Raw genomic sequence first — 24,356 nt, forward strand, 5'->3', positions numbered from 1 at the left:
CACTCATGACCCCAAAAGCCTTTAAGAAAGTTGCGTCAAGGTCAAAGGTGACTCACCTGTCAACTAAGCGTCCTCTGCCTCGTAATGGTCCAGGGCGGTGCAGTAAAAGCCGGACTCCACCTTGTCAGACGTATGTTCTCTACACACACACTGACCTGTCTCGTGAGGGCGAGAGTAAAAACAGTCAGGAAATGGCATAGGACAGAGTTGAGATGTTGCATTCAAGGTGTAACAGTTGATTTTTAAAGACTGTTGGTGTATCAAAAGAAGCAACTAAGGATAATAATTTAGCTAAATAAGTGATAACGTACTGAGTCGAGCTGTACCCGTTCACGCCACTCGTCAGTCAGTAGGGCCCAGTATTGAACAGCCTGCTGTCATTTCATGCCCAACCCTCGTGGAGAGCTATCCAATTACATAAGGTACTTGTACAAATTCTATATAGAACCGTCCTCTGTATAGAACAATATTTCTAATCAAATAGAAAGCAGTTGGTGAAAGTCAATAACGTCATCCTCTCAATGTGACAAATGTCCTAATAACAATGCCTTCGTACAGCGTCAATGCAATTACAGGAACACTCAGTACCACTAATGATTAAGTTATTGAGGTGATTTGATCGAAGTCATTGTTACCTGCAGGAAGACCCAGTGCGCTGTGTATAGAGAGCCTAGGTACTCAGAACAGAGTGGATCCTGTATCTGCTATCTCTGTCAGCTAAGGACAGAACAACTTCCCCACCACATAGTGAAAGTGGGCCTGTATGAAGAGAGGGAATGGAGAAAGAGAAGATGGTTAGAGGTCATTCTCTTTTATTGTAACTGCACAAAACTGCCAGAGTAAAAGTTATAAAATCTGCATTTCACATAGACCATCTCAAAGTGTGCAGTTAGCAGCTTACAATATTGCCCATGTACACTGAACCAAAATAAAAACAAGATGTATTGGTGCACAAATGTGTCTATCCCTGTGAGCATTTCTCCTTTGCCAATATAATCCATCCACCTGACAGGTGTGGCATATCAAGAGGCTGATTAAACAGCATGATCATTACACAGATGCACCTTGTGCGGGGGGACAAAAGGCTAAAATGTGCAGTTTTATCACAACACAATGCCACAAGTTGAGGGAGCATGCAATTGGCGTGCCACCAGGGCTCTTGCCAGAGACTTGAATGTTAATTTCTCTACCATTTAGCCACCTCAATGTCATTTTAGAGAATTTGGCAGTACATCCAACCGGCCTCGCAACCACAGACCACATGTAACCATGCCAGCCCAGGACCTCCACATCAGGCTTCGTCCCCTGCGGGATCGTCTGAGACCAGCCACCTGGACAGTTGATGAAAGCATTTCTGCACAAACTGTCAAACCGTCTCAGGGAAGCTAATCAGCGTGCTCTTTGTCCTCACCAGGGTCTTGACCTGACTGCAGTTCGGTGTTGTAACTGACTTCGGTGGGCAAATTTATTTTTATTTTACCTTTTTTAACCAGGCAAGTCAGTTAACTCTTAGGGATAGTGAGACGCTAGCGTCTCAAGTGGCCAATAGCCTCGGGAAATGCATAGCGCCAAATTCAAATAAAAAGCGATACAACTCAAACTTTCATTAAATCACACATGCAGGGTACTCAATTAAAGCTACACTCGTTGTGAATCCAGCCAACATGTCAGATTTTAAAAATGCTTTTTGGCGAAAGCATGAGAAGCTATTATCTGATAGCATGCACCCCCCCTGAACCACCTGAACGAGTTGTAAACAAAAGAATTAGCGTAGCCGGCGCTACACAAAACGCTGAAATAAAATATAAAACATGCATTACCTTTGACGAGATTCTTTGTTGGCACTCCAATATGTCCCATAAACATCACAATTGGTCCTTTTTTTTCGATTAATTCCGTCCATGTATACCCAAAATGTCAATTTATAAAGCAGGTTTGATCTGGAAAAAAAACAGCTTTCCAAAACACAACGTCACTCCAAAACATTTCAAAAGTTGCCTATAAACTTTGCCAAAATATTTCAAACTACTTTTGTAATACAACTTTAGGTATTTTTAAGCGTTAATAATCGATCAAATTGTAGACGGGGCAAACTTTATTCGATAGAGAAAGTAAACAAAACATGCCCCTTTTTCCCTCTTGCGTAACTCTCAACAGTGTAACGTTGTTCCATGATGTGCCTCTTCTTTGTTTCACCAATGATTAACTTCAACCCAATTCCAAAGACTGGTGACATCCTGTGGAAGTCGTAGGAACTGTAAAATGGGCGCTATCTAATTTCCCTTGGCAAAGACAACTGAGGGAACAGTCAGAGGAAAATAATTGTTTTATTCTGAACAGTTTTTCCTTCAGAGTGTTTTCTATCCACACCTACTAATCATATGCATATAATATATTCCTGGCATGAGTAGCAGGAAGTTGAAATTGTGCACGCTATTTATCCAAAAGTGGAAATCTCCAAGAAGTTAAGAACAAATTCTTATTTTCAATGATGGCCTAGGAACAGTGGGTTAACTGCCTGTTCAGGGGCAGAACGACAGATTTGTACCTTGTCAGCTCGGGGGTTTGAACTTGCAACCTTCCGGTTACTAGTCCAACGCTCTAACCACTAGGCTACCCTGCACACCTTTGATGGCCACTGGCATGCTGGAGAAGTGTGCTCTTCACAGACGAATTATGATAGCCACATTAGCATTGACCTTTTGGAGTGTGCTTAAATGTTAGCTAATTAGTTAACTTCCTAGCTAGCTGACGTTAACCTAGCTTGCCTAATCAATAGCCTGCTTTAATAAAAGAAGACCAACTTACTACCAATTTTAATATTGAAATCATAGTTGGTTGGTTAGGTTCTCTACTGAAAAACTATACCTTTTTATCGTCGGCCATTGTCCCTACATCACCACCATTGCCTTTCACTGTCAAAATACGATTTCCATTAAATAACTCAGCCACAGTCAATTGGCTGCATCCCAAAAATGTATTAAAACAAAAACAAACTTTTTGGTTTTAATTTAAAATCATGGTTAGGCATAAGGTTAGCATAAGGTTAGTTATACAATCTGATTTTAAGAGAACATGTCGAAATAGGTGTGGTTTAGCCATAATAATTAAGAATTTGAAGCGGTGTTAACTAGTGACTACTATGTTCATTGTCTAGAATTTTCCCCTGTAACCCTTCGATCACACCGACAGCGTTCTTGCGCGAAATAGTACGCAGCATCATCTGGATATGTATGCAACAAAAGTTCAAAATTCCCCTTCTGATACCATTTCTGTCAAGCCGCATACAGTTTGACTCTATGTTCGATAAATCCAACATATGCACCACACTGCAACTGCCTCTGCAACGCAATGCTGCAAGGCAAATGCAGGGTTTCATTGGAAATGAATGTAATTCTGGTGTACCAAAATGCAATGGCACTGTCGGGGATCTAAGCATAATAATACAACTATTGCAGTTGCAAGAGCAAGAATTTATTTTTAGTGAGAAGAGAAATCCATTTGGGGATGTTGTGTTTGCGCAACCACCCTCTGCTCATTTGACCACATTCCGCGTGCGCTCACGGGACCCATCCTCTGTGCGCTAGTCTCAGTGTTGGCTTGCGCACTGAAGTTTTAATCTTTCTCAACAGTGTCACCTCACGCTCAATGGGCTTTAGAAGCTGATTTGACCCCATACCTGGCAATACAATGTCACATTAATCTTACTCTATGTTGAAGAATACCCATCACAAAGAGCAAATCTGAACACACTGATTTTTGCAGGTTTCACAAAAAGAGATGTCCCACAGATTTGAACGTTCTTAGCATGGCACTTGCTTTACATATGGGCTGTATAACGCCTAAATATCATAACAGACAGTATTGGGATTTTTAGACATGGGTAACAACTGCCACATTGTTTTCAAATTATTTATGTATTTTAAGGACCACATTATTGACATTTAGTGAAAACAGATTGGTTTACTGCGGTTTTGTAGAATTCTCACAGCATCCATTGTTTGCCAGGTGAACTGACTGACTACTCACATAATGAAAGTTATAAAGTATGTTCTCTCTCATTTTAGATATAAATGCCATTTTAGGGAATTTAAAACTCCTTAATTCAATAAACATCTCACATTGACCCATTTTAGGAAAATCCAAAACATCAGTAGAAATGTTTCTAACATTTTTACGCAACTGCATGCTATACAGTAAGTAGGCCTTCACTACACAGCTTTTGTTGAAATGATCATGTAGCTATGTGCCATAGATGTGATGTGTGTGTCCACGTATTAGCTCCTATAACACTGGTGGTGTAGTAATACCCCCCATGGGGCTAAGAAAAGCACTTTAATCTGAATTTTTCTTAGTGATGAGTTTCCGAGCCTGTTTTGGTGGGACATTGATTATTAATGGTCTGTCTTTACCATTGTAGATGTTACTCTCATTCAGCAGTGCTTCGTAGCTATCCTCCTTGGGCAACATTTCATTGTGCTTCAGGCACAACCACCTAGACCTTTTTTCAACAACAACAAAAAATCCGGAAGAAAAGTGTGGCCTTGCAGTGCTTTCATTGTAAGGTGTTATTAAACATTTATGGAGAGAGAACGAAATAATACATCAGTCATTTCTCTGGTGTTTGGTGCTTTGTGAATTTCATGTATAGAGCATCTGTTAAAAGCATTTTGCATTTCAAATCTATATGTGTGGCCTGTGTCCCCTGCACTCAGGGTTCTACACTAACCTTTTCTACTGGCGGCACTGGTGCTACCAACCTTTTCAGTTGGTGGCACCAGCACATGATTAGGTCGCACAATCTTTTAAATAAATATAATAATTGATCATGATCTGGCCTCTGTCCCATAATGTTCCTTCATTCCATATAGAACCAGGCTAAGAATGACTAGCCACATTTTTAAATGAGCATGCCTTTGTGTTCTTTAATTAGGATAGATTTACTGTAACAGCAAAGAAAAGACACTTAAAATAATGTGCAAAATATATTTATTACGGATATCAAAGTTACATGTGTATTTTTTTTCTCTTTTTTTGTGCAAAGTCCTCTAGAGCAGGGGTGGGGGCCACAAAACATCGGAACTCATGAGGGGCAGCAGTGACTCCGTTGGTCTGCGTACCCACATCTCCCACAGGGCGGCGCGCAACTGGCCCAGCGTCATTAGGGTCGGCCGCGGTAGGCTGTCAATGTAAATAAGAATTTGTTCTTAACTGACTTGCCTAGTTTAATAAAATAAAAAATGTAACCACATCAGGGGACCATTTTGAGGTCTGGGAAAAATCTGAGAAATTTAGATTTTTTGTTGTTAGCCTTTAATTCAGGTAAACTCCAGACAGTTGTTTGGCCAGCGGTGTTTCTGTAGTGCACTTAGGATGGAGTTTCAAAACAAATGGCCACTGGATTGATGCAAATAATTATGATTCTGCCAGGAAGGCGCAGGCTACTTTGAAGTTAAATTTGTATTGCCTTTCCATCTACCTGACAACATTTAGCCTACACAAAGCATGGCTAACGGCTACACAAAGTTGTAGGCCCTACGCGCACCACACAAAGCAGGGCTCCACATTCAGGTATATTTTCCAGGAGCACACCGGGCCAGTGCCAACTAAAAAGCTACTTGCATTAATAAAAATAAAATTAAAATAAAATATATATATATATATATATATATATTTTTTTTATTTTATTTTTATTAATGCAAGTAAAATATATATATATTTATTACTGGCCCGGGACAAGATCTGACAGGAAATCAAATGATGAGTGTGTGATTTATCTTTAATTCGCAGGCTGAACAACTAGCCTATACGAGGTACATAGACATTGGCAAGTCAAATACCTTTTTTTGACTAGGCCTACCTATTGTCATTATGCATTGACATTCACATTATTTTTACATTCTAAAATATGTCAGAATAATGTGGGTATTGCTTGGTTAAATAGACAGCATGCTCCCGACAAACACACTAATGAAGTCTGTCCATGTGGTAGCTAGTCAGCCTCGCCATTTGAGATGTGTTACTGAAGGGTTACTGTATTATATTTTAAAATGAGAAAGCGACCAAAAATGGGACACTTTGTATGGAAAACCAAGTTGAACCAACATTTAGATGTCTTGCTCATAATAACCACACATGGTTTTACCGCAACAGACTAGCGCAACATCATTAAATTGAAACGCCGTGAAACCAATGGAAGCGCCTACGTCTCTCATAAACGGATCAGAAATGAAATCACATAATAATTAGTGCCTTAAAGTATTCTTACCCTTTGACTTATTCCACATTTTGTCTTACAGCCTGATTTCAAAATGGATTGCATATTATTTTTTTTCTCTCCCAATCTACGCTAGTCATTTTTTTTTATTTTTAGCAAATTTATTAAATTAAGTACATAAATATCAAATTTACATACAGTACCAGTCAAAGGTTTGGACACCTACTTATTCCAGGGTTTTTCTTTTCTTTTTACTATTTTCTACATTGTAGAATAATAGTGAAGACATCTCAACTATGAAATAACACGTATGGAATCATGTAGTAACCAAAAAAGTCACACAACAAACACACAACAAACAAAAAAAACTTGTTCAGTGCTAGTTAGTGTACTGCTAACATTAGCTAGCTCGCTCGCTAGTTAATGTTACATGTATGATCTGTGTAGTAATATTTGCATCTCAGAGCCATTTGCATTGCTAGTTATAGCCTAATGTTTGCTATCTAACATTGAACCTAGCTAGTTGGTTAGCTTTAGCTGCCTGTAGATTCATGCAAGGTGGTAATGTTATGAGTTGGGGTTTTGGTGAATTATTTAGCTACATGTCAAAAAAAGACTCCACTATGCAAGTAACCAGTTCACTGTACAGTTTACAGCTTTTGTATCCTGTCCATGTGACAAATTAACTTTTAGATTGGATTTTATATAGTGTGTGTTTACCAGAGACTGTAATAAGAACAACAACATGATCTGCACCAAAGTCAAATTAGGATATAACATTAGGCCAACAAGACAGTGTCCAAGTTATACAATTCTCTGGTAGAATGCCCTGCTTTTATTTTGTCACACTCACAACCGTAAGCTATTTTCTGTCATTAGCTCGTCATTATCTTGTTGCAAGTTTATTGTCCTGTAATAATGAATACAATTTAGCTAAAGTTAAGGTGTTATCAGCTATATGATATAGTAATTATTTTTTTATTTAACTAAACAAGTCAGTTAAGAACAAATTCTTATTTACAATGACGGCCTACCCCGGCCAAATCCGGACGACGCTGGGCCAATTGTGCACTGCCCTATGGGACACCAAATCACGACCGGTTGTGATACAGCCTGGAATCCAACCAGGGTCTGTTGTGACGCCTTAGGCACTGTGATGCAGTGCCTTAGATCGCTGCGCAACTTGGGATCCCTGAACTGGCTAGCTAGCTAACAAGCTAGAAACAAACCCATTTTTTTTTGTTTTTAAGTTGCTTTTAGCCTGGTTTGCTAGATTGACATATACTAAATTGGTGTTAAAATACACCAGTTATGTTATTTTGGACCATCAGGCTGATGTCATGCAGCCTGTTTTTGTTTATACTTTTTCAAAACGATAGCGACAAGTTTGATGTCGGACGACCCCCAAAAAATGTATGATGTCACTGCGACAACTGTATACAGACATGTCGAATGACATAGTATAAACTAGCTTTTAGTCTAAATCTTTGGTTGTACTCACTGTTTAGCACATGGCCTCGCATGTGAATCCTGAGAGATGGGTGGGGCTAAAGCTTAAGATGGTGTAAACAATGTTGAATGGGTGTAGACCAAGAAGAGCTTTCCAGTAGGTGTACCAAAACATTCAAGGGCCATTTTCTCAAAAGTGGGGTTACAAGTTTATCAACTTTCAAAGCAGAATTACTTTCCCATTGTTCTTCAACTGTACTGTATGATAAACAATTTTCTAGCTCTGCGTCTCTACTTTATTCCAATGTAAAAATAAATAAAACATTCAAATGTTGCTACACAAGATTGAGCCGTTCAGCCACATGTGGAATAAGTCGAGGTATGAATATTTTCTGAAGGCACTATTAGCGCAGTAGAACTTCTAAATCGGCTACCATAACTTCAATGACTTTTCAAGGACCAAAGAGCCTAAAGAAAATGTCTGATTTTCAAGGTATACTATTCCATGATGACTGAATTGCACATCACAAATACTTAACCAAGACTTTAAACTTTTTAAATATGTGGTTTGCATACCCATTCTTGCCTTAGAAGTTAATGGTAGTTATAACTTGGAACATCTTTCCTACCCTTACCGCTGTCGCTCCTCGTAACAACCGGCTTTTTGAGAGCTGAGCGTTCTCTCTGCCTGACAGTTTGTCTGTAGGCTATATCTGTGCAGAGAGCATGTGATAAATAAGCATCCATTGTTTAACCTTTTTTTTAAATCAATTAAATAGCCTAGATTAAAAATAGCATTATTACAATATTTGTTTCTCTGCCCACTGACTGGGATGATTGACTGGCCCGGAGGGTTTCCGAAACCTCCCTCATAAAGGCAAGTTCTGACGCGCGCGCACACGGGCATTCCCATGCTGTTGTTGCTTCTTTAAAAAGTTGCTTTATTTTTGGTCAATTGCACATTACTGTTTGAATAAATCATGATAATAAATGGCACCCTTGTTTTCAATGGCACCCTTGCGACCAATTAAAAATGTATGTCTCACTGCCAAGTCAAACGGTCGCAAGTGTGACTGTTTTGATCGTGGTATCTAATCCTGCCCGCACCCCCCATACACATACACATTTTCAGTCAGTGTGGTGTAGGGATAAGACGCCTGCCATTAAAAAAAATACAATTTGTGGGTTTATCCTTTCTGTTATAGCCTAGATTTTGATCCAAAGTTACATCTTCATGACATGTAATTTGAATGGAGAGCATAGTCCTATTTGAATTGCAATTCTCACCCTGGTTTGTCTTAACCCAGTGGTATTTGCATGGCCACTTCCCGGCTTTGGCTGGCAGCACTGGCACTGAGCAGTGAGTGGGCAGGCTGGGTGAGTGGGTTTAGGAAATGAAAGGGGGGATTGATCAGGATACAGCCTCTGCCTCTCCACAGTCCTCTTTGTCCATTCATTGTGCTTGTGGGATTGAACCTATTGATTGTGCAAGTCTCCCCTGAAGAACGATTCTGTGAGGGAAGATTGTATTTGATGGGGACATCTCCGGGTAGGTGGAGCACAGACCTCCAAACACCAAGACTGGAGTATGGTGACTAACTGTAGATACCATTGCTGAGGATTACATTATAGATGATGAATCGGAAATGCTGCTATTGTCACATTTTGGACTGGTTCTGAAGACCTTAACCTAGAGCTGGGCAATATCTCAATTTATTTATTTAATGTTTTCTCTTTGTTGTACAATTTTTTTAAAGGTCAAAATCACTCCATTTCAAACAGTCAGCAATGAATTCAGGGTTGTGAAATTATACCTAGGCTAGTTTATAAGCCTTCCACAATGATACTAGCTAATAATTAAATTATTTTATCAAAATAGTTTAGCCTGCTTTTTTTTAGCAATCAATGATCTGGCTTTCAAATCTGTCTTTTGAAAATGCAATGTTTAGTTCCAAATTTAACCAGAGCCTTGCATAATGCACATTCACTAATAATGTCTAACTTCTTGTAGCAGGCCTTGGGCTGTAGAAAATGTTTATGAGACCGGTGTTCAATCACACAAGCCCACGTGCTAGTGAGTAGCCAGCTAATCTTTTAAGTTTCAAGTTTAGCCAACTTGGATCTATTTGCTAGCTAACAAGGCAGAACAGTTTAATTGTTATAGGGGGAACGTTTAAAAAAATTACAACTTCATATTCATCTCCAGCACCACCCCTACATCAACATATGACATAGAAACTCACCAATGTTTGATGACATCATTGGAAACACACAGAGAAATGTAAGTGTTTCCAATGTCATCATCAACCAATTAGTAGGCAATGCCTACTCACAATTGGTGAACATCACACAATGATTGTCTTGGAAACACTTATCTTCCCCTCTTCTTTTTTTAGTTAATTTTTTTACTACAAAACAAACGCATAATTTTCACATATGTTGGGGTGGTGCTGGAGATGAATGAAGTTGAACATTTAAATGTCAGTTTATGAACAGTTTTCTGTCTCCAACTTTTTGAATAGCATGTTAGCCCGTCCACTTTTGTTTAGATGTTGAAATCAAGTGACCTACCTCATTTCTCTCCAATTCCCAAAATAATTGTTTTATGCTTATTGCGCATTTATAAAGACTAGACAGCTAATATAAGTATTTGGCTAAAATGCTGCTATTGGTACTTGGTACTGAAATGCCGTGTGCGACAAACTGAACATTAATTTCCCAGAATCAATGTTCATTGATACTCTCGTTTTAGTAGTGTCTGTTCTGTGTACATTTTGAGTAGTTGAGACATAAAAGGGTATGGTTAGAAAGGTGAACTTCTCTATTACAGTAAAATGGTTTTCTGTGGACCAAACCTGAAATGCACATAGCGAGTTGAAACCACTTGTTAGAGAGGATCCCTCATTTTTGTTGTGAGTGGCAGGTGGAGCGGCGTGTGTGTGTGTAAACCATAGGGGAAGAGTCAAAGCATGAGGTTTCACTCGCTAAAATCTATCCAAAATAAGCCCCATGCGTTTCTATGGGCTCATTTTGGACCTAAGCTTGCCTTTGGGACGATGACTCCCATTGTTAGGGTGTAGACATGAGCATCTTGCAATTATATACAGATCTCTGGTGTAAATGGGAAGGTGCACACAGCACAGAGACAACCAAAAAGACATGACAACAATCTACCATTAAAAAAAATGTGATTCTTGCAATACAGGCATCTGGAATGTCACACAAAAATATAAAAACATATTGCCCTACCTTAAGCCCCACTGACCCATAATAACCCACTGTGCCATCCTCACATGACCCTAGAAGCAGTCATGGGGTCATAGCCAGGGCTATCGCTTCAACAAATGTCTCATACTACGTTAACGCTGTGCTGTCACTAAGTCGATGACTAGGGGACTGCAGGTGGCTCTTTCTTGTGTATGGTGGCAGGGCTGGAGTACAGGTGATGCTCAGAGCCTCCATTCTAATCCCTTCTAAGTATCAAGAGGCTAAAAATGACCACTCTGGCCCAGGTCAAAAGGCAAAGAGATTACAATAAACTAGAGCACAGCTTTAAAAGGCTGTCCTGGCTAATGCAATGATGAAGAGGCCTCCAGGTGACATTGCACACTTCACTTCCTGTCCTTAATGATGGACATAAATGCCAGTCCATTATCCAGTCTTCCTATCCAACGCCAAATGGCTTCACTGGAATGGTAGAGATGTAATGGCCCAGTGTCATCAAGCTAGAGAGATTGCATTGACTGTTACCACTGACAATAACAGCTGTGAAGGGGTGGTTGCTGAAGGCTAACAAGAGTGGAATTGATCCTGCTTTATTGTGGACTGATCGCAGCGGTCATGACCTGTTTCATATCATATTGATCGCACTCGTGTGCAGTCTGTCAGCGATGGCAGAGCTACAATATTCCCCTGTGAGTGGGTTGTGTCTAGCAGACCAGCTCTCAGCCCTGTTCTGACTGAGACCATGTGTTTTCCAGGCTGCCTGGCTGTGGGGACAGGTGGCCAGGGGAGGGAGGAGGAGGATAAGTATGGGGAGGAGGTGGTAGTCGTTGCAGTAACGAGGGCTTTGGGGATTACAGTGTAGTGGTTGGTTGTTTAGCCCAATCGCTAATAAAAGGAAAGGTTGGTGGATTTTTATTCAATTAATATAATTGATTCTGAAATACTGTAATCAGTCAAAATGTCAACCTGAACTCTCTTATTCTGTGGGGGGTGGATGACCGAACAGAAGGCCTGTGTGTTGGATGGGAGAAGAGCATGGGGTTTCCCAGCTGTAGGGGCAAGCTGGTGGATGTAGAGTATTGGTCTGTTCTGGAAGAGGCACCTCCATTCACCAGGCAGACCAGGCCCGTAGTTACAGCAGACTGAGAGACTGGGCATCACAAGGGTGCACCAAGATAGAAATGTTAACCACACACTAAATAGAGAAGTTGTTATGATGAGGCCATTTTGTCCTGTGTATTTTTAATTTGAGTCAGCCAGTTCAGGCTCCAAGTTAGTGTGACTAATGGGGTAGAGGTATTATGCTGCTGACCATCATGTGAGTCAGAGAGCCTCCCCAGTCTGGTCTGGATAGTCCTGTAAAGGAGACCTGACACACATCTTAAACTCTGCTCTTCTACAGACTAGTGCAGAGTAACAGCTGCGGCGTGGCTAGCTAGCTGACAGACGGAGGGGGAGCATTTTAAAGTGCTTTATGTAATAACCCAGCTATAATCCAAGGTGACGCTTAGATAACTAATACAATGAATGTGATCTATGTGGATGAATGAAAGTGGATACAAATGGCCCTGCTCCAAAACCCATAGGAACACACATTATTATTCATGCATTCACTTACAGACAAGAATATTCTGTAACGTTATTTTTTCAGAGACATTTTCTCTCTTGGAAGAATATCTTTATCTACCCTTTGGGGGAATGAATGAACTTTTCCTGAAATGTTAGAAACTCTCCCACATTCTTTCTCCCCTTTTTTCTGATAGGTACAATGGCTCCCTCCCAAACGGAGACCGGGGCAGAAGGAAAAGCCGCTTTGCCCTGTACAAGAGAAGCAAAGCCAACGGTGTTAAACCCAGCACCGTTCATATCCTCAACACGCCACAAGCCAGCAAGGTAAACCAGGAACCTAGCCTACTCACATATTCATGCACAAACTAAGTAATTGATGGGTGAAGACTGAGTTCTCATGAATATGTTATTACCCTTCTTAGCAAATTGGTAGAATGACCAACAATTGACACAACAGTGAGAACCAACACTGAATTTAACTCATTTTACTTTTTAACACGTTTTTCACGTATCTAACTTGAAATCCCAGTCAAGAAAATATTGTTGCTCTATTGATGGCTCTGACATTTACTACACAAAAGCTGCAGCCAGACCTCCTAGCTTTGCTATGTGTGGTGTCTGCCAGAAAACTGCCAGTCCAGTACAGCATGTCTGTCCTCTTGCATTCCTACATTTGGTATCCTAGCAGTCAGCTAAACAAGCTAGAGTGCCTGCTGCTGACGTCTGCAGTTTTTAGAAGCACATGTTTCAAAGCACTTCTCCTTTTTGTTTTTGGGCCTTCTGGCTTAAGGCCCCTCAGTCTGTGTTAGTCTCCCACCCTGTAGCCTGACTGTGTCTGATAGCTCTTCTCACTGGGAGAAAAGATTTAGGAGCTAGCTGTTAGCTGATAAAGGCTGTGTCATCTCTGACTGCCTGTTCAGTGAACTGTACTGGGCCCTGCTCTCTCTGCTGTTTCACGACACACACCAGTATGTGTAGGTTTATGTAAGAGGTCATGTACAGCCTGTTATATAATGATGAAGCTTTATTAACCCCCCAGCACCTTCACCTCCCCTTCCCTCTGCCACCCTGGTATCAGGGCCTCTATTAAACTTGGTTTAGTGGGGTGAAGTGAGGAGGATGTTGTTGCAGTTGGCTGACCTTCCCCTCACAGCTGTACACACATTGATGAAAATAGCTGTTCCTTCTTCTTCAGTTTGTCAAACTTCTGCCCTGCTAGAGCTGCCCTGGTCAACTGTATGTGCTGTTATTGTGAAGTGGAAATGACTAGGAGCAACAAGGGCTCAGCTGTGAAATGATAGGGCACACAACACTCACTGCTGAGTTCCAAACTGCCTCTGGAAGCAACATCAGAACAAGAACTGTTTGTCGGGACGCGAGCTTCATGAAATGGGTTTCCATGGCCAAGCAGCCGCACACAAGCCAAAGATCACCATGCGCAATAGCAATGGTTGACTGGAATGTTGTAAACATCGCCGCCATTGGACTCAGTGGAAACGAGTTCTCTGGAGTGATGAATCATGCTTCACCACCTCCCCCAATGCCTAGTGCTAACTGTAAAGTTTGGTGGATGAGGAATAATGGTCTGGGGCTGTTTTTCATGGTTCGAGCAAGGCCCCTTAGTTCCAGTGAAGGGAAATCTTAATGCTACAGCAGAGATTGTAGACTATTCTGTGCGTCAGACTTTGTGGGAACAGTTTGGGGAAGGCCCCCTCCTGTTTCAGCATGACAATGCCCCCCGTGCGCAGAGCGAGATTCATACAGAAATGGTTTGTCAAGATGGCACAGAGTCCTGACCTCAACCCTATTTGAACACCTTTGGGAAGAATTGGAACGCCAACTGCGAGCCAGGCCTAATTGCCCAACATCAGGGCCCGACCCCACTAATGCTCATGTGGCTGAATGGAAGCAAGTCCCCGCAACAATGTTCCAACACCTAGTGGAGAGCCTTCCCAGAAGAGTGGAAGCTATTATAGCAGCAAAGGGGACCAACTCCATTTTAATGGCCATGATTTTGGAATGAAATGTTCGACAAGCAGTTGTCCACGTACTGTTGGTCATGTAGTGTATTTGGCTGTTTTCGCAGCATAATATTTAGAAATGGTCCTTTTCGGGGTTAGAATAAATGCTAACTCCTGTTCGTATAAGCTTGTAACATACTGTAGCTAGCCATATACAGTGCATTCAGAAAGTTTTCAGACCCCTTTTACTTTTTCCACATTTTGTTACGTTACAGGTTTATTCTAAAGTGCATTAAATTGTTTCTTTCCCCATCAATCTACACACAATACCTCATAATGACAAAGCAAAAAAAAAAACGGGGTATGACGCTACAAGCTTGGCACACTTGTATTTGGGGAGTTTCTCCCATTCTTCTCTGCAGATCCTCTTAAGCTCTGTCAGGTTGGGTGGGGAGCGTCGCTGCACAGCTATTTTCAGGTCTCTCCAAAGATGTTCGATCAGATTCAAGTCCGGGCTCTGGCTTGGCCACTCAAGGAAATTCAGAGACTTGTCCCGAAGCCACTCCTGTGTTCTCTTGGCTGTGTGCTTAGGGTCAATTGTCCCGTTGGAAGGTGAACCTTTGACCCAGTCTGAGGTCCGGAGCGCTCTAGAGCAGGTTTTCATCATAGATCTCTCTGTACTTTACTCCATTCATCTTTCCCTTGATCCTGACTAGTCTCCCAGTCCCTGCCGCTGAATAACATCCCCACAGCATGATGCTACCACCACCATGCTTTACCGTAGGGCTGGTGCCAGGTTTCCACCAGACATGACGTTTGGCATTCAGGACAAAGAGTTAAATCTTGGTTTCATCAGACCAGAGAATCCTTTAGATGCCTATTGGCAAACTCCAAGTGGGCTGTCATGTGCTTTTTGTACTGAGGAGTGGCTTCCATCTTGCCACTACCTTAAATGGCTGATTGGTGGAGTGCTGCAGAGATGGTTGTTCTTCTGGAAGGTTCTTGCATCTCCACAAAGGAACTCTGGAGCTCTGTCAGAGTGACCATCAAGTTCTTGATCACCTCCCTGACCACGGCCCTTCTCCCCGGATTGCTCAGTTTGGCGGGGCGGCTAGCTCTAGGAAGAGTCTTGGTGGTTACAAACTTCGGTTTAAGAATGATGTATGCCACTGTGTTCTTGGGGACCTTCAATGATGCAGACATTGTTTGGTACCCTTCCCCAGATCTGTGCCTCGACACAATCCTGTCTCGGAGCTCTATGGGCAATTCCTTCGACCTCATGGCTTGGTGTTTGCTCTGACATGCACTATTAACTGTGGGACCTTTATGTAAACAGGTGTGCCTTTCTAAATCATGTCCACATGTGCACTCCAATCAAGTTGTAGAAATATCTCAAGGATCATCAATGGGAACAGGATGCACGTGAGCTCAATTTAGGGTCTCATAGCAAAGGGTCTGAATACGTACGAAAATAAGGCATTTCTGTTTTTATTTTTATTATTTTGCAGAATATTCAACCCGTTTTCTCTTTGTCATTATAGGGTATTTTGTGTAGATTGGGGGGGGGGGGGGACAATTTAATGCATTTTAGAATAAGGCTGTAACGTAACAATGTGGACAAAGTCAAGGGGTCTGAATACTTTCCAAATACACTATAGAAATCGATAGTGTTATTTGAAGCCTATTTTTATGTGTAATGCAGTTGATTGGGGACTGACGTATTGGTTTGACATCCATACAAGCATTATTTTCTTATTCTCCCCAAGAGGGTATGAAATGCACATAAATATAGGCACATTTTGTTGGTAGGCAATAAGGAGATTTTGAATCTTGCCCGCATGGGGGATGCGTCAGTGGTGTTGCCATGGCATTCCCATTGTTTTGATTGATTTGATTAATCTCTTTACCGCATCTATACCTAACGTCGTTGAGCCAGCACTGAGGGTTCTATTTGAAAGTAGAGATGTGAGATATCATTTGAGAGGGTAACTGTTACGTGGATTTCCAAGTGTGTACTTGTCCACCGACGCTTTCTCTTGCTCAGCAGGAATGTGTTCTCTCTGTTCTCTTACTCTCAGACACTACACCAAATCTCCCTCCTCACACTCTGTAGTAGGTCCATGTGAATACGTTGAGAAAGTGCTCTGACTGAGTTGGGCTCACGTGTCTGTGCACACTCTGGTGCTAATGACCGATAATGAGGAGCTCCCATGATCACTACCAGACTCCTATTCAAATCCTGCCTCTGCTCCCTAATCTGCCCACTTGATCTCAATTACAGGTGTCTGTCTGGGTGTGTGTGTTCCTTTGGGTGTTCCCTAACAAACGGTTTAGACCTCGCTCTCTTCAGGTCTCAGTTGGTTGTGTGGGATTTTAGAACTGGGTATGTGGCAATCTAAAGTAGCCAAGTGTTGAAAATGTGGAATGCTTTACACTTGTGGGAATTGGCCTATATGGAACAGGTTTTTTACAAAAGAAATATGAAAAGTACATGCATAAGCATGTTAGCAATTGAAAGGGAACAGTTTGGAGATATTAGGAAAATTATTAGACAAGTTTAGGACACAACTGTTCACCTGACACAACACTGAATAAACTGTTGCTTTTTATGTGCATTTTTTTTATATTTACCGTACTTTTCACCACATTTGTTGATTTTTATGAAATTTTGAAAATATTCTGGATACATTCAGCAACATGATAATATTCCTCAAATGTGGGTTAGGTGCAACATAACACAACACAAAAAAATAACATGGGTTTGAGTGAGAGGACTAACTGGTGTCTCCAAGTGGTCACGCACAGTTCTTAAGTAATTTCAATGCTGTGCCTTTTAGGAACTAGAGCAAGCACACTTGTAGTTTTGTTTGAAACCCAGCACTGGGTCCCCACCTTTACACAATTACTGTTGTTTACGCAATAAATATAAATCCACATCTGGGTCAGGTGAGCATAATATGAAAGCTTGTTCTATTGCCAACATGACTAGCTATTATCACATTATTTGCAAATTATGGTGGGAAAAAAAAAAAAAAAGTATATATTTTTTTGCCCCACTGTAGATCTATAACAGTTTGGGTCTAGAGTGTCACCCCCGTTGAAGAGGGGGATGACCGCGGCAGCTTTCCAATCTTTAGGGATCTCAGACAATACGAAAGAGAGGTTGAACACACTGGTAATAGGGGTTGCAACAATGGCAGTGGATAATTTTAGAAAGAGAGGATCCAGATTGTCTAGCCCAGCTAATTTGTACGGGTCCAGGTTTTGCATCTCTTTCAGAACATCTGCTTCTGGATTTGGGTGAAGGAGAAGCTGGGGAGGATTGGGCAAGTAGTTGCGGGGGGTGCGGTGCTGTTGGCCGGGGTTGGGGTAGGCAGGAGGAAAGCATGGCCAGCCGTAGAGATGCTTCTTGAAATTCTCGATTATCGTGGATTTATCGGTGGTGACAGTGTTTCCTAGCCTCAGTGCAGTGGGCAGCTGGGAGAAGGTGCTCTTATTCTCCATGGACTTTACAGTGGAAATGTGAAGTGCAGGTATTTGGCTTGCTTGTATGACATTAAAGAAGTATTTATAATCCTGACAGCTTTCAAAAAGCATTGAGTCCTCTCAATGTACAGCATTTCCCTTAATCAGACAACAGTTGCCCAATTAGCGGGAGTGATGGGGGGCAAGTTCTTGTCGCGTATGGTTCAGAACGTCTGTCAGTTGAAACCCATACAGAGCTGTGAAGCAGAGACCCTGAGATCTGACGTCGTGTATAGCATGTTACTGTACAACCACTGCGTTCCAATTTAGGTGCTTATCAGTGTCCAAATCTGCCATTTCCAACCTGTAAATGGGTACGAGTGTAAAAAAAAAAAAAAAAAACTTTTTTTATTTTAAGTGACAACTACCAGAATTTAGTGGTTACTGCCCTACAATCAATGAAAAAACAGGACCCATTTTGAATGTATTGGTATGTCGTTGTTTTCCAGCTGGCGAGCATGATGCAGCTGTCTTCAGAGTGTAGGACATTTTTTGCTGTAATCTACAGTTTGTTACTGTTAACATTCTAAGTAACTTCTAACATTAAACTGTTCTTGTACCTGTGTAATAAAACTATAATTACTTTGAGCAACATTTTAGTAGCATGTTTTTATTAATACTTTCCATTTTAATTGCCCAATGAGCTGAGTGTTTTCAACTCCTGTACATGAGGAATAGTCACTTTTCCTTATTCCATGTATGTAATCACGCCATTATTATGCAATTTTAAAGCAATTTACAAAGTTGTAACAATGTTGTTTTTGTAGTAACTAAGTTACTACACATGTATAAGAACTTGATGTAAAGTGTTGTAAACTTTACCACTCATTATGAAAATATATTTGTTAGTAATTCTGAAGCTGCAAAAGTGTTCTACTCTAATGTTGACGTGTCCCTTGTGTATTTAATCATAGGCTATATTATTAATATATTTAGACTAATTCCATTACCTGTTGTTGTGTAACTGTAGTTGATGAAGCATTTGGTTCTTCATCAAATATTTGTCAGCCATCCATTTTATTACTGTCATTAAAATACCTTCACATTTTAATTTGCTTTTCTGAGACCTGTATTTGAATATCAAAGAAAGTAGTTGACTTTTAGTTAACTCTATAAACTATATCCAACTACCTTGATTATTTGAAAAGTTGGTATTTTCTACCCAGGTCTGGCTGACGTGAGTATGAATTGTATCTGACTTCATCTGATTGACTGGCCTATGTTGACTGAGCCTAGAGTACAGTTTATGGTCACTGTCATGGAAGTGTTACTTCACAGGAACACTGATCCCTACTGTCCCATTCCAGGAATTCCTTCCAACGTTTTTGTCCAGTGATATAATGAACGGTTAGTGCAACCATCTAATGAGTCCCCATCACGAGTGGTGGTGCGGTTACGGAAGGCATTATTTCCCATCCTGAACTGCTGGCATATGGCTGATCTGATGGTGTGAGAATAAAGTAGACGCATGACACTTCCTAGCCCAGTTTAGACCTGAGTGGAACTCTGGTTTAGTATTATAACATATACCCACCTTTCAAATTATTTGCCCACCTCTGTCTCAAATCAGTTTATTTGTCACGTGCGCTGAATACAACAGGTGTAGTAGACCTTACAGTGAAATGCTTACTTACAGGCTCTAACCAATAGTGCAAAAAAGGTATTAGGTGAACAATGGGTAGGTAAATAAATAAAACAGTAAAAAGACAGGCTATATACAGTAGCGAGGCTATAAAAGTAGCAAGGCTACTTACAGACACCAGTCAGTCAGGCTGATTGAGGTCGTGTGTACATATAGATATGGTTAAAGTGGCTATGCATATATGATGAACAGAGAGTAGCAGTAGTGTAAAAGAGAGGGTGGTGGGTGGGACACAATGCAGATAGCCCGGTTAGCCACTGTGCGGGAGCACTGGTTGGTCGGCCCAATTGAGGTAGTATGTACATGAATGTATAGTTAAAGTGACTATAAATATATTATAAACAGAGAGTAGCAGCAGCGTAAAAGGAGGGGTTGGGGTGGGGGGGGGGAACACAATGCAAATAGTCCAGGTAGCCATTTGATTACCTGTTCAGGAGTCTCATGGCTTGGGGGTAGAAGCTGTTGAAAAGCCTTTTTGTCCTAGACTTGGCACTCCGGTACCTCTTGCCATGCGGTAGTAGAGCGAACAGTCTATGACTGGGGTGGCTGGGGTTTTGGACAATTTTTTGGGGCCTTGTACTGACACTGCCTGGTGTAGAGGTCCTGGATGGCAGGCAGCTTTGCCCCAGTGATGTACTGGGCCGTTCGCACTACCCTCTGTAGTGCCTTGTGCTCGGAGGCCGAGCAGTTGCCGTACTAGGCAGTGCTGCAACCAGTCAGTGACAGGATGCTCTTGATGTTGCAGCTGTAGAACCTTTTTGAGGATCTCAGGACCCATGCCAAATCTTTTCAGTTTCCTGAGGGGGAATAGTCTTTGTCGTGCCCTCTTCACGACTGTCTTGGTGTGTTTGGACCAATCTAGTTTGTTGTTGATGTGGACACCAAGGAATTTGAAGCTCTTAACCTGCTCCACGACAGCCCTGTCGATGAGAATGGGAGCGTGCTCGGTGCTCCCTTTCCTGTAGTCCACAATCGCTCAAAGGATATGGCAGTGCGAATGTTGCCTGTAATCCATGGCTTCTGGTTGGGGTATGTACGTACAGTCACTGTGGGGACGACGTCCTCGATGCACTTATTGATAAAGCCAGTGATTTGATTTGTAGGAGGGTGGTAGCATCTTAACAATTTCCTTAAATTATTTATTGGTCTCTGCGACACAAACAAGGATTTCTTAATCAGAACAGTCTACCGATTTACGGACATACCATTCTTAACATGGTAGTCATTTTACGTGTCCTTAACTCGAACGCTTCTCCAAAATTATGCTGGAAGACGTAACGTTACTGCTAAAATAACTATTTACTTGTGTTAACTGTATAGGTGACGGCAAGCTCTTTAGGGTTAGCTGCTTCCCTGATTTCATCACCCTATAGCACTTAAGAAGCCCTTTGTTTCAGTAGATTTATGAAATCATTATTAATGAGCTCATACAATGTAATTTACATTTGACTGCTAATATCCTATTAACCCTTTCAGTGTAAGAACTGTCAGTATCAGTCCATTGCATGGTATAGAAGGCCAATTCTGATGTGCTTCCTCTGCTGTTGCAGGCGGTGAACTGCAAAGTGCAGCACAGTATTTCCTACACTCTGTCCAGGAACCAGACAGTAGTGGTAGAGTACTGCCATGACAAAGACACAGACATGTTTCAGGTAAGTCCGCCCGTTTCAACATCCCAGATACTCTGTTGGTCTAAGCTTAGCAGATGACCCTGCCGTATGTATATTATTCGTCAGTCCTAAAAATCGGTGTAATTTTCATAAGTTTACAAGGCAATCTGCTTAGTAATAGACATTGACTTTGCATTTCAACAATCAACTGCGGTCTGTTTTGTAGAATTTACATTTTTTATGAAGTGCTAATCTGCCTCATGGATTTGTTTGCTACATGGCAGTGTTTCTATAGCGTTCAGTCTCTCTCTTAGTCCCTCCCCGCTCTCCTTCCGTCAAGTGAAGACGTGTTCTGCTACCCCCCTAGCATTAATCTAAATCCAGAGCACAGACCGCTCTACTCCCACCAGAGGAATTGAGACTGCTCCAGACACCACCTTCACATTCAACCCTTTATTGTGTTCATATTTCTGCAAATGACACTAAGTAAACAGAAAGCCATAACCAGCAGAGAGATGATAAATACCAACACAATTATTATGGAAATGAGATGGAAAAGCATTGACTTTTCTGTGTGAAGCTGAACTTTTATATAATTATTTAATCCGTATCTTTTTGTATTACAATTCATACAAATTCTATTGGTTTGTGACCTTGATTTGATAAAATAACAAATGGGTGTATTTAGCTAGCTGATGGAGGCCATTTTTATATTGATACATTAACAGTCACTGTTCATTCCTGTCTTTGGACCATTCAATGAGATTCTTTCATACCATTATTTTCTGGTTGTGGGAATTTGCTGTCATTAGTGGTGGCAGCGTCTAAGCCAATGTTTAATTTACTATTTATGAAGGAAATTACCCATGATTGGGGACGTTGACCATAGATAACGATCGGGCCGATATTGGCTTTTTGTAGTGTCTCAGCCCTTCTCTATCGGCTTTTCCGAAAGTCTCTCTACATAGCAAAGCTGCTGCTATGCCAGCCGCCACTCGGAATGTCTAGCTGGGAAAATCAGCAACAGCAAGCTAGCTCATTCTCCAACTGAAAGGTGCGGCATTGAGAAATGGATGAATTGGCAGTGACCAAAATTGAAACTCCTGTTGCAAATATTAGTTTAGTTAATATACAAATAATAAGCATTGCTGCCAACTCTCACACATTGGCCCATTGGAACCTCTTCTCAAGCTCACATCTCTTTATATCTCACACATTGAAAAGTGCTGCATTTATTTTTCTAATTAGTCTATTCTATAGTCGGTGCATTAACTTTTCAACTGTGTTCCAAATTGTTTTCAAATCTGAGCATCTGCGCCTGCAAATTAACATCACAGAACCTCCATTGTCCTGCCACAGCACTGTGAACCACACCACATTTAAGCATATGATTGATAGTTGTAAGGGATCAAGGGGATTGGATGAGCGTTTTTATAGAAACGCCCCTCAAGATTAGAGCAGAGCTGAATAGCAAGAGAACATTCTCCGCTGAGTTTCTAAAACTGTTAAAAGAGCAGCATGGTAGGGTTGTTTTTATGAACAATTTCCATAATATGTGGTTGCTGTTACTTACTTGACAGCATATACTAAAGTCAATTTACTCCACACTTGCATTAGTCCCCTGTTTGGTGATTGGCATTTAGGCTGTTACAACGACAAGGCAGCAGACAGACCTACAGTATGTTTTAGCAGGGAAGTTTGGTAGGGTGACCTGACATAAGTATGAAGTAAGTATGAAAATAATTTTGTCAAACCGATTGTGAACTAAAAAGTGTAAGTTTGATTCAAGAGCTGGGAAAATAAATATACAAATAATTTGGTTAGGGTGTAGGGGCAGGTTTGTATGATCTATTTACTTATTTAGTCTGATCAGTGGAATAATTCTCATTCTTAACAATGGGTTAAAATGTATGGTAATTAGTGTGCTTGTCAGCACAATTATTTTCTTATTCCACTTCCCAATTTTGCCAGTGTAAAAATATTTTATATGTGATATGCCTACTTGTCTTTGAAAATGAATTAGAGGCTATGTACTTTTGCAGCCTTTTCATGGATTAAAAAAAAATAAGTAATGCAAATAAACATTGGATGTTAAATGCTCCCGGCCTCAAATAATCATTTGACATTAATTAGTATTGTGCACATACACAACTCATAAACGCATCATATTTTGTATATGTAGAGTAAGATGATGGCAAGGATCGTCAACTAGTAGGCATAAACCACCTGAATATTGATATTCATTACATTTTTCTTGCAATAAGCACGCTAACTAAGCAGATGGGTATGTGACCTGTTAGCAAAGATTACGATAACAAACCCTTTCATCTGTGGTTTTAGCTAGCTATAATGCTAGTTAGCGGGATAAATATTGTGCTGCCATCCTGTTAGAAGGTAACAGATTATTTTATTACAATGGTTTAATTGGATTTTCATTGTGTTCAATGGTGTTATTTGCCCCCTAGTGGATGTTTCTGGTACTTAGAAAGACTACGCAAACAGGAAGTAGAGAATTTGTTCCGCACGCATAGAAGCAGCTACAAACAACGCTACGGTGCAGGTCTTTCAATGTAGTTATTTCTTGTCACGCTTCAGCCTTGGAGTATATTTGTTTGTAAATTCAATTCAAGCATTTAGCTAATGATTATAATCTTGTTATTGATAGTTGCTTACATATCAATGTTGGTTGCATTTCCTCACAAATTGCAATGCCTTTCATGTATGTCGTTAGCTGTATTACTTTGCTCGTGCGTCATGCAAACGAATTGTAAAATATACAATACTGTAGTTTTGTTACTGTTCCTAGTGTAATATGCTTGTTATTCTACATAAATGGTTGTACATTATTAGAGTAATGAAAGGAGCCAATTACCATATGAGTAACAATTAGCTATGTGGGTTGGCATCATGCCAGATGCATGGTACCTTAGCGCGTTCTTTGTATTTATGCAACTTAAAATGTATAATGTACAGCTACAGTGTTTCGGTGTGAATTGAATACTAAAGTATATTATTTTCTGTATGTTGCAGTTTCACAACATAAACGTTTTCAATATATTCATTCAAGAAAAGTCACGCCTTGGGAGTTTTATTGAAGACTTAGTTGTTAGCTATCTGTCTAGTTTTGCATGGGAGCGCAACTCAAGGGCAGAATAAAT

The 24,356-nt window shown here is 40.8% G+C and overlaps 1 protein-coding gene across 2 annotated transcripts in view; it reads left to right on the forward strand.

Moving 5' to 3' along the window:
• The window catches only part of LOC110497886 (E3 ubiquitin-protein ligase pellino homolog 2), a 45,179-nt gene that overhangs the window by 14,049 nt on the left and 6,774 nt on the right, over positions 1-24,356 (forward strand). For both annotated transcript variants that reach the window (XR_016488986.1, XM_021574336.3), the window contains exons 2-3: positions 12,655-12,784; positions 21,139-21,240. Coding sequence is in view for 1 of the 2 variants with exons in the window: in XM_021574336.3 (XP_021430011.1) it covers positions 12,655-12,784; positions 21,139-21,240 (232 nt within the window). In the remaining variant the exon portion in view is untranslated. The remainder of the gene's footprint in view (positions 1-12,654; positions 12,785-21,138; positions 21,241-24,356) is intronic.

The sequence above is a fragment of the Oncorhynchus mykiss genome, chromosome 19, assembly GCF_057628025.1.
Source record: "Oncorhynchus mykiss isolate SJ-2025 chromosome 19, ASM5762802v1, whole genome shotgun sequence".
Taxonomy (NCBI): domain Eukaryota; kingdom Metazoa; phylum Chordata; class Actinopteri; order Salmoniformes; family Salmonidae; genus Oncorhynchus; species Oncorhynchus mykiss.